The sequence below is a fragment of the Ranitomeya imitator genome, chromosome 10, assembly GCF_032444005.1.
Source record: "Ranitomeya imitator isolate aRanImi1 chromosome 10, aRanImi1.pri, whole genome shotgun sequence".
In the NCBI taxonomy this organism is placed as follows: Eukaryota; Metazoa; Chordata; class Amphibia; order Anura; family Dendrobatidae; genus Ranitomeya; species Ranitomeya imitator.
The window spans coordinates 8,600,421-8,618,744 of NC_091291.1; the positions used below are offsets into that span (position 1 = coordinate 8,600,421).

General features: G+C 39.6%; 1 protein-coding gene across 12 annotated transcripts in view; it reads left to right on the top strand.

Moving 5' to 3' along the window:
- Window positions 1-18,324, top strand: part of LOC138652282 (uncharacterized) — a 119,291-nt gene that overhangs the window by 66,964 nt on the left and 34,003 nt on the right. For all 12 annotated transcript variants that reach the window (XM_069743052.1, XM_069743054.1, XM_069743059.1 and 9 more), the window contains 9 exons: window positions 492-1,361; window positions 1,903-2,808; window positions 2,939-3,973; window positions 5,672-6,898; window positions 7,143-7,166; window positions 9,226-9,273; window positions 10,731-10,754; window positions 12,465-12,524; window positions 17,556-17,612. In XM_069743052.1, coding sequence (XP_069599153.1) covers window positions 492-1,361; window positions 1,903-2,808; window positions 2,939-3,973; window positions 5,672-6,898; window positions 7,143-7,166; window positions 9,226-9,273; window positions 10,731-10,754; window positions 12,465-12,524; window positions 17,556-17,612 — 4,251 coding nt within the window. The remainder of the gene's footprint in view (window positions 1-491; window positions 1,362-1,902; window positions 2,809-2,938; window positions 3,974-5,671; window positions 6,899-7,142; window positions 7,167-9,225; window positions 9,274-10,730; window positions 10,755-12,464; window positions 12,525-17,555; window positions 17,613-18,324) is intronic.

The window sequence follows — 18,324 nt, forward strand, 5'->3', positions numbered from 1 at the left end:
CTAAATGTCGCTAAATTCTGAACAGGTCACTATAGCCGGCAGTCTCTAAGGCCGTTATTTGTCTAGGAATTGGCAAGGCAAACATCAGAACCACATAATCATTATCTCAGGGTGTCAAAGGGTTAAAGAAGGAGCCCCTATACTCTGTTAACCACTTAGATGCTGTAGTCACTATTGACAGCAGCTTCTAAGGGGTTAAAAAGCCATGTTTGGTGCCAACACTAATGAAGACTGATACAGCAAGATGTCAGCTATAGTGTACAGTCAACAGCTGATGCATTTTCACCCGGCAGGGGATGACATTGTGATATGTGAGGTCATTAAAAAGACGTATTGGTGGTCACTAAGGGGTTTAAGGAAGAACTGAGTGAGTAATCAAAAAACAAAAATATATTTGACATAAAAAACATTTAATTTGAAGTAATGACTGTAAGATAAAATAGATGGACATTGAAAACATTTGCCATTAATCTTGTTTTAATCCTTACAAGGTGAATTACCCGGAATTCCAGACACACCAGGAACACCAGAGACACCTGGAACACCAGGAACACGAGAGACACCAGGAACACCAGGAATTCCAGAGACACCTGGAACACCAGGAACACCAGGAATACCAGAGACACCTGGAACACCAGGAATACCAGAGACACCTGGAACACCAGGAACACCAGGAATACCAGAGACACCAGGAACACCAGGAATACCAGGAATACCAGAGACACCAGGAACACCAGGAATACCAGGAATTCCAGGAATACCAGAGATACCAGGGATACCAGGAATACCAGGAATGCCAGGAATACCAGGGATACCAGGGATACCAGGGATACCAGGAAAACCAGGAATACCAGAGATACCTGGAATACCAGGGATACCAGGAATACCAGAGGTACCAGGAATACCAGGGATACCAGGAATACCAGGGATACCAGGAAGACCAGGAATACCTGGGATACCAGGAATACCAGGGATACCAGGAATACCAGAGGTACCAGGAATACCAGGGATACCAGGAATACCAGGGATACCAGGAATACCAGGAATACCAGGAATACCAGGGATACCAGGAAGACCAGGAATACCAGAGATACCAGGAATACCAGAGGTACCAGAGATACCAGAGATACCAGGGATACCAGGAAGACCAGGAAGACCGGGAAGACCGGGAAGACCAGGAAGACCAGGGATACCAGAGGTACCAGAGATACCAGAGATACCAGAAATACCAGCGATACCAGGAATACCAGGAAGACCCGGAAGACCCGGAAGACCAGGAAGACCGGGAAGACCAGGAAGACCAGGAATACCAGAGATACCAGGAATACCAGAGATACCAGGGACAGTTAAGGAAGAACTGAGTGAGTGTTCTGTGAGCAAAAATATCTATTATATTTTAAAAGTAAAACATTTACTTGAAGTAATGACTATAAATTAAAATGGAGGGATATTGATAAAATTGCTAATGTTCTTGTATTAATCCATATAGATAAATTACTAGGAATATCTGAAGCACCGGGGATAGCTAAGTCAATTAACCCCTTAGTGACTGGACCACATTTTTAAAATCTGACCACTGTCACTTTATGTGGAAATAACTGCAACGCTTCAACAGATCTAATTGATTATGAGACAGTTTTTCCGTGACACATTGTAGTTTATGTTAATAGTAAATTTATATTGATATTTTCTGTGTTTATTTATTAAAATATCAGAAATTCGTCAAAAAATTCTGCAAATTAGCAATTTTCAGACTTTAAATGATTATTCCTTTAATCCAGACAGTAATACCTCATAAAATAGTCATTAAATAACATTTCCCTCTTGTCTACATCAGCACTGTAAGATAAAATAGATGGACATTGAAACATTTGCCATATTTCTTGTTTTAACCCTTACAAGGTGAATTACCCGGAATCCCAGGGATACCAGGAATACCAGAGATACCAGGAATACCAGGGATACCAGGAATACCAGGAAGGCCAGGGATACCAGGAATACCAGGGATACCAGGAATACCAGGGATACCAGGGATACCAGGAATACCAGGGATACCAGAGATACCAGGAATACCAGGAATACCAGGAATACCAGAGGTACCAGGAATACCAGGAATACCAGGGATACCAGGGATACCAGAGATACCAGAGATACCAGGAATACCAGGGATACCAGGAATACCAGGAATACCAGGGATACCAGAGGTACCAGGAATACCAGGAATACCAGGAATACCAGGGATACCAGGGATACCAGGAATACCAGGAATACCAGGGATACCAGGAATACCAGGAATACCAGGAATACCAGGAATGCCAGGAACACCAGGGATACCAGGAACACCAGGAATACCAGGAACACCAGAAGTACCAGGAATACCAGGAATACCAGGAATACCAGGAACACCAGGAATACCAGGAACACCAGGAATACCAGGAGTGCCAGGAACACCAGGAATACCAGGAACACCAGGAATACCAGGAGTGCCAGGAACACCAGGAATACCAGGAACACCAGGAACACCAGGAATACCAGGAGTACCAGGAACACCAGGAATACCAGGAGTGCCAGGAACACCAGGAATACCAGGAACACCAGGAACACCAGGAACACCAGGAATACCAGGAATACCAGGAATACCAGGAACACCAGGAATACCAGGAGTGCCAGGAACACCAGGAATACCAGGAACACCAGGAACACCAGGAACACCAGGAATACCAGGAGTACCAGGAACACCAGAAGTACCAGGAATACCAGGGATACCAGAGACACCAGGAATATCTGGGACAATTCAAGAAGAACTGAGTGAGTGTTCTGTCAGCCAAAATTTCTGTTACACATAAAAAGAAAAACATTTAATGACTATAAATTAAAATGAAAGGATATTGATAAAATTGCTAATGTTCTTGTTTTAACCGTTTATATAAATTGCCAGAATTACCAGGAATACCAGAAGTGCCAGGGATACCAGGAGTACCAGGAATACCAGAGATACCAGGAATACCAGGAATACCAGGGATACCAGGAAGACCAGGAATACCAGGAATACCAGGGATACCAGGAATACCAGGGATACCAGAGATACCAGGGATACCAGGAATACCAGGAACACCAGGAATACCAGAGATACCAGGAATACCAGGGATACCAGAGATACCAGGGATACCAGGAGTACCAGGAACACCAGGAATACCAGGAATACCAGGAATACCAGGGATACCAGAGATACCAGGGATACCAGGAGTACCAGGAACACCAGGAATACCAGGAATACCAGGGATACCAGGAATACCAGGGATACCAGGAGTACCAGGAACACCAGGAATACCAGGAGTACCAGGAACACCAGGAATACCAGGAATACCAGGAATACCAGGTGTTCCAGGGATACCAGGAGTACCAGGAATACCAGGAATACCAGGAGTACCAGAAATACCAGGAGTGCCAGGAATACCAGGAACACCAGGAATACCAGGAATACCAGGAGTACCAGAGATACCAGGAATACCAGGAGTGCCAGGAGTACCAGAGGTACCAGGAATACCAGGAGTGCCAGGAATACCAGAGATACCAGGAATACCAGAGATACCGGGAATACCAGGAATACCAGGAGTACCAGAGATACCAGGAATACCAGAGATACCGGGAATACCAGGAGTGCCAGGAACACCAGGGATTCCAGGAATACCCGGAGTGCCAGGAATACCAGGAACACCAGGAATACCAGGAATACCAGAGATACCGGGAATACCAGGAGTGCCAGGAATACCAGGAACACCAGGAATACCCGGAGTGCCAGGAATACCAGGAACACCAGGAATACCAGGAATACCAGGAATACCAGGAATACCAGGAACACCAGGAACACCAGGAACACCAGGAATACCAGGAACACCAGGGATACCAGGAACACCAGGAATACCAGGGATACCAGGAATACCAGGAGTGCCAGGGATGCCAGGGATACCAGGTATACCGTGATGTGATTAAGAAAGAATTGAGTGAGTGTTCTGTCAGCAAAAATTTATTTTATTTTAGTTTTTTTGTGTGCAAAATATGGATTCCAAATGGATTTCCTTGACATACCAGGAACACTGGAGATTATTAAGGAACAACTAAGCGAGAATCTTGCGCAACAAAATATAGGTTACGCAGAAAATGAATACAATGTATAATAGAAAAAAAACAAACAAATTATTACTATTACAATTCATACTGGATGAATACCTCCTATCCCGAGAACAGTAGGGACAATTAAGGAATAATTAATTGAGTTTCTTATACATTGATATATATATGTTACACAACAGTGTAATGCAGTCTCATGCACGATGAGTAAAGGACACAATTTTCATGTATTAATTCACACAATACCCAAAATACCAAAGATGAGAATTCAACGACTGCCTTTGGCAATAACATATAGGTCACGAAAAATGTTATGCCAAGTATAAGGGGCTTAAGCAACAATTTCAAAGTTTTAATTCATACAGCTAGATTACTGGGAACATCATGTAAATGCAGTCCACTTTTAACTCTAGACTGACATTTTAAAATGTCAGTGCAAAGTATGGGATTGTGTATTTATAGAAGCAGGGAGCAGACTTTCAGACACAGCCAGACTCCCTCAAGAGAGGTTAAACATGTTTTTTTTTGCTGTTTTCTTTCTCGATTGCTGTACAAATAGTGCTGAATCAGCGCTTTAGTGCAAAGATTAGGAAACACTGACTGCACTTTCTCTTATGGACCCAATGATCATTTAATCATTGGTTGTAGAGAGAGCAGGAGCTGCTGGATATTAGATGAACTCAGTAAGTTCTGTTATGCAGACAGGACGCTGAATTTCATACATATATACAATGGTGTGAAAAAGTGCTTGCCCCCTTCCTGATTTCCTATTCTATTGCATGTTGGTAACACTTAAAGGGACACTGTCACCTGAATTTGGAGGGAACAATCTTCAGCCATGGAGGCGGGGGTTTTGGGTGTTTGATTCACCCTTCCCTTACCCGCTGGCTACATGCTGGCTGCAATATTGGATTGAAGTTCATTCTCTGTCCTCTATAGTACACGCCTGCGCAAGGCAACATTGCCTTGTGCAGGCATGTACTACGGAGGACAGAGAATGAACTTCAATCCAATATTGCAGCCAGCATGCAGCCAGCGGGTAAGGAAAGGGTGAATCAAACACCCTAAAACCCCGCCTCCATGGCTGAAGATTGTTCCCTCCAAATTCAGGTGACAGTATCCCTTTAAATGTTACAGATCACCAAACAAATGTAAATATTAGACAAAGATAACAAAAGTAATCACAAAATGCAGTTTATAAATGAAGGCCTTTTTATTAAGGAAAAAAGAAATCCAAACCTACAGAACCCTGTGTGAAAAAGTGATTGCCCCCACCTTAAACATACATTAACCATGGTTCATCACATTATTAGAATGCTGAGATCACATTCCGTATCCACATCTAGACCTGATTAGTGCCATGCCTGATCTCAATCAAGAAATCACTTAAATAGGAGCTGCCTGACAAAGTATTAAAAATCCAAAAGTGAAAAATAGACAATTATTTTTCCCAATATCAGAAACAAAGGAATATAACAACGACATAAAATATATATTTCTATGTACATAAAGTGTTAATATTCTACTTATTTATCTACAGGCATTATAGAAGTGAGATCCACAGGAAGAAAGTTCATCACAACATTTATGCAGAACGACATCTCTGAAGGGCTCCCCGACAGACAGATCGTGGTGACCGCGGCTTCAGGACCTGCTAAAGTTTCGGTTTCTGTAAACAACTGTAACTTTAAGAAGGACGTGACGGTTGGGAAAGGACAAACTGTAGTAATTCCTATAGACATCAAAACTGAATTGAGAGGGACAAAAAATTGCACCAAATCCGTGATAGTTGAAGCGGATGCAGACGTCAGTGTCATGTCCAGAAATTACAAAGGCAATAGTGGTGACATGGCTCTGATCTACCCAGCAGGGCAATTAGGGTTAGAATATTACATCATCACCCCTCCAAATGGACCTGAAAATCAATACAAAGAGTTTTTTGTACTTGCCTCTAAAACCGTAACAAATGTTAAAATCTGCTTAAAAGGATCTGTCACCGTAAATGGCAAGAATTACGCCAAAGGAGACAAGCTCACCTTGAACCTGAGACCTTACGAGGCTTTCCAGATTCAGAGTAAGGAGAACCTCTCTGGTACCAGAGTGGTTGCCGACAATCCGATTGCCGTCATGGCCGGACACACATGTGCTGAGAATAACAATGGCTGTAGCCATGTCTATGAACAACTCAAGCCCGTTGGGAGCTGGGGAGCCTCATTTTTAGTTCCAGGCTTGTCCTTCCAAAGTAAATATGATCTGGTGCTTATAATGGCTTCCCAAAGCACTGTTATTACATACCAGTCTGGAGCAGTCAATCAAACCAAAAATGTGGCCGCCGGGGATCTCATTCAGGTCAACCTAACTGTATCTTCTCCACTCTCCATCCAATGTATCCAGGGCATCCAGGTTCTGCTTCTTGGTCTTGGAGGAACATATAAAGGCAAACCATTCGGCTCATTCCTTTCACGCATTCGAGACACTGATTCATTCGGCCTTGGATATAGTCTAATTGGAGAAAAGGATTTTGACACAAATTTGGGCATTATCATAGCCAAGACCTCAAATTCTCTCGAAATTCAGTTTGACGGCAAATCTTCCAATAATTTTGTTTGGAATAAATTCCCAGGATCCGAATATTCCTGGGTTGAATATAGCTATGGCAGTGGCTTTAGCACTCATACGGTTCAACATCCTACAGTTCCCTTTGGACTCTTAAGCATTGGATATACCATGAATATGGCCTATGGATCTTTGGCTCCATGTTTTACAGGTAAATCACGTATTATCCCATTATATTTTTCATAGGAAAAGTTTAGTTCGTACGGATACAAAACTGATAAATTGTGTTATGCGTAGGACTGGATCTAATGCGTAAAGTATAACCCAGGGATGCAAAGAACCACCAAACAAGGAATTTCGGTGTCATATTCGGCACCTTTAGGTCCTGCACTAGATGTAATACAGTATTTTATAATATAAATTAATAACATATCTATTTTTTTCCTCTTTTTAAGGATCATTTCCTCAATTGATAAAAGGTAATAAGATTTTTCTGCATAATGTTATTAAATCTACTTTTATATAATGTTCTTATTAATTAATAAAAATAGTTTAATGCCGAAAAAGACAAGATTATTCGACTGTACCTCTATCCCTGCTGCTACTGAGGAATATATTCCTATAAAAAGGATACTGTACCTTCCAGTGGTTATAGACAAACAGATACACAGAGCCAAATGAACAATGTCCAAATGAACAACTTACATGGCTAAACTGGAGAAGGAATGTTGTTAACTTGTATTATTAAAGCTTCAGCATTCTTCTACTACTTTCCCCTGTAACAGTAGCAAATCAACAAACAGTCTGAATATCCCAAAAAACAACAGGATTATAAAATCACTGACATCTACCTCCAATGTGGTGTACATGATACAATCCACAAGATGCCCTGAAGGATCCTGCATTTGGCGAAACGATAAACAAAAAACTACAGATGGGTATGAATCTATACAGACGTAAAGTGGACACACCTGGGAAAACAATTTTATCGACCAGGACATAAAATCAAAATTTTATCAAAAAATCAATTTAAGAACCCCAGAGAGAAATAAATCTGGGAATTTAAGGATGTTCCAATATTTGACAAAAGGACTAAGTCTAACACTTTGATTTTGGAGCCAGACTGACTCCAGATCCCTAAAGTCATGTAGTAACAAAAGTTTTTTATTGTTTTGGTTTGTCTTTATGTGCGTCACCTAACTCAACAAATGTCTTGTTGGAACATCGACTAACTGTTGAGTAGAGTTGAGTTGAATTTGTTCGGATTTGGTCACCGAATCTGAATTTGCCATATTCGGGCCATATTCGAAGTTGATGAATGGTTCAAACCCTATTCGTGCCGCTCAACAAATGTCTTGTTGGAACATCGACTAACTGTTGAGTAGACTTGAGTGAATTTGTTCGGATTTGGTCGCCGAATCTGAATTTGCCATATTCGGGCCATATTCGAAGTTGATGAATGGTTTGAACCCTATTCGTGCTGCTCAACAAATGTCTTGTTGGAACATCGACTAACTGTTGAGTAGAGCTGAGTGAATTTGTTTGGATTTGGTCGCCGAATCTGAATTTGCCATATTCGGGCCATATTCGAAGTTGATGAACGGTTCGAACCCTATTCGTGCCGCTCAACAAATGTCTTGTTGGAACATCGACTAACTGTTGAGTGGAGTTGAGTGAATTTGTTCGGATTTGGTCGCCGAATCTGAATTTGCCATATTCGGGCCATATTCGAAGTTGATGAACGGTTCGAACCCTATTCGTGCCGCTCAACAAATGTCTTGTTGGAACATCGACTAACTGTTGAGTAGAGCTGATTGAATTTGTTTGGATTTGGTCGCCGAATCTGAATTTGCCATATTCGGGCCATATTCGAAGTTGATGAACGGTTTGAACCCTATTCGTGCTGCTCAACAAATGTCTTGTTGGAACATCGACTAACTGTTGAGTAGAGTTGAGTGAATTTGTTCGGATTTGGTCGCCGAATCTGAATTTGCCATATTCGGGCCATATTCGAAGTTGATGAACGGTTTGAACCCTATTCGTGCCGCTCAACAAATGTCTTGTTGGAACATCGACTAACTGTTGAGTAGAGTTGAGTGAATTTGATCGGATTTGATCGCCGAATCTGAATTTGCCATATTCGGGCCATATTCGAAGTTGATGAATGGTTCCGAACATATTTGGTAATCTCTACTCCTGTTGACTCTATTGACGTTCTGCTGTGTTTGACAAATACTGCAAAGCAATATTCGATGCCGATTGTATTCAGAACCGAATCCAAACAATATCGCTCAACTCTACTGTTGAGCTCTTGTCTCAGCCATTGTTTTGTGAACTTGATTCTGTGATCCAAAAGTTTGGGAATATAGTTTTCTGTTTAGCGAGTAAATGTATCAGTTCTGGAACGCTGTTGTCTTTTTCTGGGCATAAAAGCATTTACATAGATTTTTCTCTTAAAATCAGTGCCACAATGTATATATGTTTTTATTGTACATCTTTCCTATTAATTGGCATATCTTTCATCCATGTTACATTTAGGATATTGGAGACTTCTTTTTAAAATTCTACCTATTGGCATCCAATGGAGTAAGTATATCATTCCATGAAACCTGACAATAGAGGAAATATGGATAAGACTTATTGATCTAATATAAAAACTAAAAACTGATTTAAAGGAGATTTCTACAAGAATCTGTACAAGAATCTGAATGAAAAAAAGAAAGAATATTTAAAATTTATTTAGAAAATGCTTCTACTGAAAGTTTTTCCTTTTTACTCCTTTCCGGACATATGACATACAGTTATGTCATTTGCTGGGTCCCTGACTTTGATGCAGGCTCGCAAGCTGAGCCTGCATCTTCCCAGCAGATGATGGCTGAGTTATTCAAGCATCATCTGCTACTAACAACTGAGATCTTCCCGCGACTGTTAACTTGTTAAATGCTGCATGCTGGCAGGAGGGGGACACGCCATGCTATACATCCACCGGCATGCCGATGGGTTGTCTTGACAGCCGGGGGTCTGTTGAAGACCTTAGTGCTTGTTATGATGGTACTACTGTGAAACTCAGCTCCAAGTCCCCTAAGAGGCTAACAAGTACAGTGGAAAGTGAATTTTTTTTTTTTAAATATGAAAAATAAAAACACAGAAATTAAAATCACCCCTTTTGTCCCTCGTTGAAAATATAGAAATAAAAAAAATAAAAAATACACATATTTGGTAAAAGTCCAACCTATCAAAATATAAAATAAATTGATCTGATCGTAAAGCCCTAAGAGGAAAAAATTGAACTGCCAGAATTACGTTTTTTTCAGCAGGTGCAACAATGCAATAAAATGAAATAAGAAAACAGTCGAAACATCATGTCTAACCTAAAATGGCATGATTAAAAATATTAGCTTAGTGCGCAAAAAATAAGTCGACTAACAATTGAAAATGTTACGGGACTCGGAAATTGGCAACACAAGCAAAAACTTTTTTTTTTTTTTTTACAAATTTGAGAATTTTTTTTCACCACTTAGATAAAAATAAAAAATCTATTCATGCTTGGTAATTATATTGCCAGGTCACTTTTACTGTATGGCGAAAACGGCAAATAAAAACTATTATGGAGTTGCACTTTTTTTTTGCAATTTCAACGCACTTGGATTTTTTTTTTTCCACTTTCCAGGGCATCACATGATAAAATAAGTTAAGGACATACCAAACCATGCCATTGTAAGCATAGGGAAATAGGACCGGCGCGGCGGATCATGGCTGTAAAAGGAACATTTTCAAAATAGCAAATACAAACTATTTATGATAGCGTTGACTCCGTTTTTCCAAGAGTTACCAAAACGTATCAGTGTGATTGTGCAAAGATCTTCTCTGGAGCTTCCATTATCTGTCATGACGGAACTGCGGTTTTCGTATTCCTTTTGTTTTGCCTTGATGTTAAAGTTATGGTTCCGTTTTAAATGAAAACGTGATCAGAATAAATACATTCTTTAGCAACAGATATCCTCTGTGTATAACCCGTGATTTTTTTCCCCCTTTTGTTGTAGATATCACTTCTACTGGATTTCAAGGTAAATAATGTTTTTAGCACATTTTAAACAATGTTTTATTATGCATTTTATTTATTTATTTTTTTAGCTGCAATCAGGGCTTATGGTTATCAGCAGCAATCCGAGCTTAGTGATAACAGCAGCAATCAGAGTATATGGTTAACAGCAGAAATCAGAGTTTAGGGTAAACAGCAGCAATCAGAGCTTAGGGTTAACAACAGCAATCAGAGCATAGCGTTAACAGCAGCAATTGGAGCTTATGGTTAATAGCAGCAATCAGAGCTTATAGATAACAGCAGCAATCGGAGCTTAGGGTTAACAGCTGCAATCAGAGCTTATGGTTAATAGCAGCAATCAGAGCTTAGGGTTAACAGCAGCAATCAGAGTTTAGGGTTAACAGCAGCAATCAGAGTTTAGCGTTAACATCAGCAATCAGAACTTTCAGTTAACAGCAGCAATCAGAGTTTATGGTTAACAGCAGCAATCAGAGCTTAGGGTTAACATCAGCAATCAGAGTTTATGGTTAACAGCAGCAATCAGAGCATAGCGTTAACATCAGCAATCAGAACTTTCAGTTAACAGCAGCAATCAGAGTTTATGGTTAACAGCAGCAATCAGAGCTTAGGGTTAACATCAGCAATCAGAGTTTATGGTTAACAGCAGCAATCAGAGCATAGCGTTAACATCAGCAATCAGAGTTTAAGGTTAACAGCAGCAATCAGAGCATAGCGTTAACATCAGCAATCAGAACTTAGGGTTAACAGCAGCAATCAGAGCTTTTAGTTAACAGCAGCAATCAGAGCTTAGCTCTGTCCTCTGCTGTTCGATACAGATACCAGCAATGGAATAGAATAAAAACATTATGGCTCTTGTATAATACCAAACCAAACACATTCTGTTTACTTCCAAAACACCACTTATTTTTTTTTTTAAATCTATGCAAATTTGTTAATAATACTGATCTGAAGCATCCAATTTTTAAGTCATTTTTTCCTTTCAATGAATGCCATAAAAACAACCCCCCCCCCAAAAAAAAATGTAGGAATTGCATTTTTTCTGAAAATAAATAATGAAATAAAAGTAATGTTAATTTTTAATCCAAAAAGTTAGATTTTTTTTTTAATAAAAGCAATATCCTGTTTGAGAAAAAGTAGCAAAAAAAAATGTATTTAAAGAGTAAAAGAAATTAAAATCAATAGAACAAATGAAAACAAGCAGCTTTATAATTTATCTTATAAGAGAAATCTGCATCTTCAATCACTGATTTGAACTTTCACTCTCATTTTTGGGGTAAAATCCAGTAAATCCAGTAATATGAATACAGACTGTCACAATACTGAGATCGATGATGGTTGATGCTTTAAAAATTCTATGGAGGAGGGAAGTGTTGGATGCTGACAACAGCCATTGTCCTGAAATGACAGCTACAGTCCTCCATAGAATTTAATAGGCACCAACTGTCACGTCCTATCTCAGTAATGGGAAAATCTGTCTACACCAAATCCAAATTTTAGTCGTGAATTTAAAATTACGAGAATGAAAAATCAGTCCAGGAGGAGAAATAATCCGATTTTTCTAATAATATACATTACAAAGTTTCTTATTTTTACATGTACCGTTGATTTATGATAAAAAAATAGAATTAAATGAGCTACTCTTTAGGTAACAAATTGAGTGTAAAATAATCTATTTATAAAAGAATATCAAGATTTCTGTCTTTGAATATTCTAGGTGGATTTCCTCAATTTCCCGGAGTTCCTGGTTCACTTGAAATGAATCTAAAAGGAATGAGTGAGTGTCAAAATCTTAGGTGCAGGGGTGAATTAAGAGTAGCCAGTTTAGAGAGTGTGGGGCTTCCTAGAACCCGATGTATCACGCGACATATCCCAGATTAAACCATATAACAGGGATCTTGGGTGCCAATCAAAAAAAGAAGACAGTTTGTGGAATGTGAGAAAAAGAGAGCTGGCACTCACCGCCCCTTTTACATATTCCTTTATTAGAAAAGGTTAAAACATAGCAGCCGACTCAGAATTGTGGACGGCGGCTGTTTCACGCTTCAACAGGTCCTGGCGAAACAAAATATTTCCATCATAAAAACACCATTTAATGTCTATGCTATTAATGCTATAATCTAATCTTTTTTTATGATATACTTTAACTAAAAGTTCCCCAATCTTCCCCCACTACCCTATGTAACATTATTTTTTTTACTACTTCCTCTTTGATGAAGCTTCTCAGTGCATGCTGGGATACTGAAATGAAGCATCATCAGGGGACATAGGCTGTGGTCACTTGCCCAATCTCTTTCCCCTGCCTGAAATGAAGCGGCATCTGTGACCTTCGTTTCAGGGGCTGGGCTAGTCCCTACTCTACTGAGCATACACCAGTTGTCAATTCAGATGGATGCTCATTAGATTCCTGTCACTGTTCTTCTCAGCGCATGCTGGGATACTGAAACACTTGCCCAATCTATTTCCCATCCCTGAAACGAAGCGTCATCAGTGACCTTTGTTTCAAGGGCTGGGCAAGTCCCTACTTTACTCAGCATGCACTGGTTGTCAATTCCGATGGATGCTCATTCGATTCCTGTCACTGTTCTCAGCGCATGCTGGTATACTGAAATGAAGCATCATCAGGGCATAGAAGCTGCAGTCACTTGCCCAATCTCTTTCCCCATCCCTGAAACGAAGCATCATCAGTGACCTCTCTTTTAGGGGCTGGGCTAGTCCCTGCTCTACTGAGCATACACCGCTTGTCAATTCCGATGGATGATGATTAGATTCCTGTCACTGTTCTTCTGAGCCCATGCTGGGATACTGAAATGAAGCATCATCAGGGCACAGAAGCTGTGGTCACTTGTCCAACTACTTTCCCCTCCCTGAAACGAAGCATCATCAGTGACCTCTGTTTCAAGGGCTGGGCTAGTCCCTGCTCTACTGAGCATACATCGGTTGGCAATTCTGATGGATGCTTATTAGATTTCTGTCACTGTTCTTCTCAGCGCATGCTGGGATGCTGAAAAGAAGCTTCATCAGGAGACATAGGCTGTGGTCACTTGCCCAATCTCTTTCCCCTCCCTGAAATGAAGTGTCATCAGTGACCTTTGTTTCAGGGGCTGGGCTAGTCTCTACTTTACCGAGCATGCCATGGTTGTCAATACCGATTGATGCTCATTCGATTCCTGCCACTGTTCTTCTCAGCGCATGCTGAGATACTGAAATGAAATGTCATCAGGGGACATAGGCTGCGGTCACTTGCCCAATCTCTTTCCCATCCCTGAAACAAAGCGTCATTAATGACCTTTGTTTCAGGGGCTGGGCTAGTCCCTACTTTACTGAGCATGCACTGGTTGTCAATTCCAATGGATGCTCATTCGATTCCTGTCACTGTTCTTCTCAGCGCATGCTGGGATACTGAAATGAAGCATCATCAGGGCATAGAAGCTTCGGTAACTTGCCCAATTTCTTTCCCCACCCTGAAACGAAGCATCATCAGTGACCTCTGTTTTAGGGGCTGGGCTAGTCCCTGCTCTACTGAGCATACATCGGTTGTCAATTCTGATGGATGCTCATTAGATTCCTGTCATTGTTCTTCCCAGCGCATGCTGAGATACTGAAATGAAATGTCATCAGGGGACATAGGCTGCGGTCACTTGCCCAATCTCTTTCCCATCCCTGAAACAAAGCGTCATTAATGACCTTTGTTTCAGGGGCTGGGCTAGTCCCTACTTTACTGAGCATGCACTGGTTGTCAATTCCAATGGATGCTCATTCGATTCCTGTCACTGTTCTTCTCAGCGCATGCTGGGATACTGAAATGAAGCATCATCAGGGCATAGAAGCTTCGGTAACTTGCCCAATTTATTTCCCCACCCTGAAACGAAGCATCATCAGTGACCTCTGTTTTAGGGGCTGGGCTAGTCCCTGCTCTACTGAGCATACATCGGTTGTCAATTCTGATGGATGCTCATTAGATTCCTGTCATTGTTCTTCCCAGCGCATGCTGGGATACTGAAATGAAGTGTCATCAGGGCACAGAGGCTATGGTCACTTGCCCAATCTCTTCCCCTCCCTGAAACAAAGTGCCATCATTGAGCTTTGTTTCAGGGGCTGGGCTAGTCCCTAGTCTACTGAGCATGCATCGGTTGTCAATTCCGATGAATGCTCATTACATTCCTGTCACCGTTCTTCTTACTGCACAGTGACAATGCGCTCTCTCACCAGCTCTGATCAGCAGACCGCCGGCTGTCATACCAACCCATTGATGACCCACGATCACATCACGGGCGCGTTGATTGGTGAATGGAATGACCCATACCGGTGGGTGTCAAAAGCTGCTGTCATAGTTAGACAGCGGCATTTATTGAGTTAACAATCGAAGGCAGTGCTTCATGCTACTCTTGATTGTTTCGGCAGGTCCAGTCTGTAACACAACGCCATCACCTGCTGGGTATAGGGCAAGCTCACCCCGCGAGCCCGCTCCGCACACCAGCTAATGAGTTGCGCCGTACATATTCGGCGGATATTGGTAAAGGGTTAAGCTAAAATCTAAAAAAAACAGAGAAGCAAGAGAAAAAAAATGAAAATGAATTGTGGAAAATGTTTTCTATACTAAATTGCGGAACTACATGAACTGCTCTTTGCTTAGGTTACCGGCCACCTCTGCAGACTATGAGTGGTGGCTGGTTTCCTAGGCAAAGAGTGCAGCGCTTACAAGTTGTTTGCTATAGAACTTGCAAGCGCTGCTCTGAAGTGGGCAGGATTGCTAGATCCGGCCAGGCTCGTCGCTACCGAGCTGCAGCAAAGAAAAAAGCAGCCTCTACTGATAACATCATCCAGGATGCCAATTTGAACGTGAAACATTAATATTCCTTTGTTCCTAAATATAGATGTATCACCCGGAATATCTGGTGGACAATGGAAGGTAGCGCAAGTAACGCGTAAATACCTTAGTAAGAAAAAGAACGGAAACAACGGCTAATAATTTTCTTTTAAGTTGATACATTAAAAACAAAAATACAATTTGATTTAAGTAAGAATAGGATTGCAAAATAATAGATGTAAAATGGATTTCAATCTTTACATCTCAAAACTGGATTGTCAGCAAATGATTCAACTCAGAAAATAAAGGTTTTCCATCATCTTAATGTGAAAAAATGGTTGGTTCATGAGAAAGTTCATGGCGGTGGAACTTTTTTATAATCTTAAAGGTTTTTTTTTTATATGTGAAAAGAACTGGGAGACCTGATGGATTTATCTAATTATTTATGTAATATCCACTTCCAGTGACTACAAAAAAAGTTATATACGGTATATATTCTGCATCTTTATACAATATATATGCTTTATTTTTTTATATTTTATATATAAAGTCAACAAAGTCTGATATATTAATATATATATATATGTCTATATCTACACACTGTATCTTTATATGTTTTTTTATATTTTACATATTTTTATATTACAAGGAAATAAATTAATTAAAAACTAATATACATATATAATTTAATATATATATATATATATATATATATATATATATAATATACATAATTAGTTTTTTTTGCTTAATATAAATTTTCATCCCTAAATATATGCTAAATATTTATCTCTAAATATTACAAAGTGAGTGAATTTACCAAAATTCAAATTCAGCTAATTTGTTGAAATTCGTACATTAAATAAATTCTGACGAAGGTCTTATTTTAAGACTGAGAGGTTACGCTTGGATTGCAGCACAAATTAAGTTCCATTTTTTGGGGGAGTTCCACATTCTTTTCTATATTGATGAAAGGAGTGGTGTCCCAATCGGGCACCCAGGACAGAAACAGAGTGACTTACATCTTCTTCCATCTTCCTAAAATTCATTGGAGAAAACTTGATTTGCCTTAAAGTGTCCTCACGCTAGCTTGAAAATCTCTACAAGGAGAAATGATCCCTGTTAGATTCCCTGTAAGATCTCATAATGCCAAATCAGATCTCTTGCTTTGCACTGATGAGAGGCAAACATGCCCCAAACATGTGTCTGCAAATGGAACGTCTGATTTGGCTTCTATCCTAAGGTTCGTTAATGGGTCGATATTGACTCTTAGGATTACTACATTCCATAGTTGGCGTTAGAGTTCAAGCCCGCTTCCTCCCTGAAGAGGATATTTGTACATTCGGGTGTGTACGCCAAAAGTCAAAAACGACAATTTTCTTTTAGCAGAAGCAGCTTCTTTTTTAGGAGCGTTTTTGGAAGACTCTCAGTTTTTGAACAGATTTTTTCCTAAAGTGTTTTTTTTTTGCCACCTCTTACCCAAAGCCACTTTAGAGAAGTCACACACACTCTCCTAAGTTCCACTAGGTGTTCTTCGAAAATGGAAGAAAAAAAAGCAACTCAAAAGACTGAAGATTTGAACAGCAAAGAGGTTTAACAATAGAAACGAATAAAAGGAGTCTTTCAAGTATTTGTAAATAATTTTTTGCAGCAAAACAAAAAATTAAAAAACTACATTCCTTCATTCATAAGTGATTTATTTTCTAAAAGTTGGGAACGAATGTTGAAAAACGTGGGGACGTTTTTCTAAAAACAATAGAATGAATGACAATTGATAGAAATCAGAAGAGGCGTGTCGTCTTGCCTGGAAAACAAGGCGAGGAATGTTTTTAGCCTAAAAAGTAACTTTCGATAAAAAGTTAAAAAATTGGTAAATTTAACACGGAGAACATTTAATATTATAATTTGGGACATTTGAAGTCTTGCAAAAAGAGCGAAACCTGGCACTATATTGGAAATAAAAATAATGATATACATATTTTATTCTCTTTTTTACAGAATTGGAACCAGGAATGCCTGGAACTGGGGGATTAAATCAGAATAAACCGCAGACAGGTAGGACATGGCACCAAAGTGCAGTGCTCATCCTGAAATATGGATGAAACGTCACCAAACATGCAATCAACATGTTGGAAAATTTAAAAAAAAAGCTGCGGATTTAATACTTTACAATCGTGGTAACAATTCTATATTAAAAAAAAAACTCATTGGGAAGGGATAAAAAATGTTTTTTAAACATTTTCGTTCTTGAACCAATTTTTTGAAAATAGAACCTGTGATCGAATTAAAATGGTTGCAGTGTCACATAAGGACGATATTTAAGGATATTTCTTAGAAGAAAATTATACCGTCTTTAAGAATATTTTTAAATAACTTTTAACTTTTTTTTTCGAATTTATCTCCCTCTAGGATTTTTTAGAAACCGCTCTAGTTTTAGCCATAGGCTGTCGCTGAATTTGTCTGTGCACTATAAATGAGTGAATTGTTTCAAGACCAAAGTTGTCTTGAATTTTGCCTCAAAATTTGATCAAATTGTGAAGACTTTGAATTTTTTTATTCAATTTGAACAAATTGAGTAAAATGATGATCAGATAGTAAATTTTGGGAAATTCTAAACAAATTTGAATTATTTAGAATCGATTCACTCGTCCTTAGGGCTCATTCAGGCATCCAAAAAAATAGATCAATTATTCTGATCAGACTTTGATCAACGTTTGATCGGAGTGCGGTTCGAGAGTCACCTGATTTTCTCATACACTGGAAAACA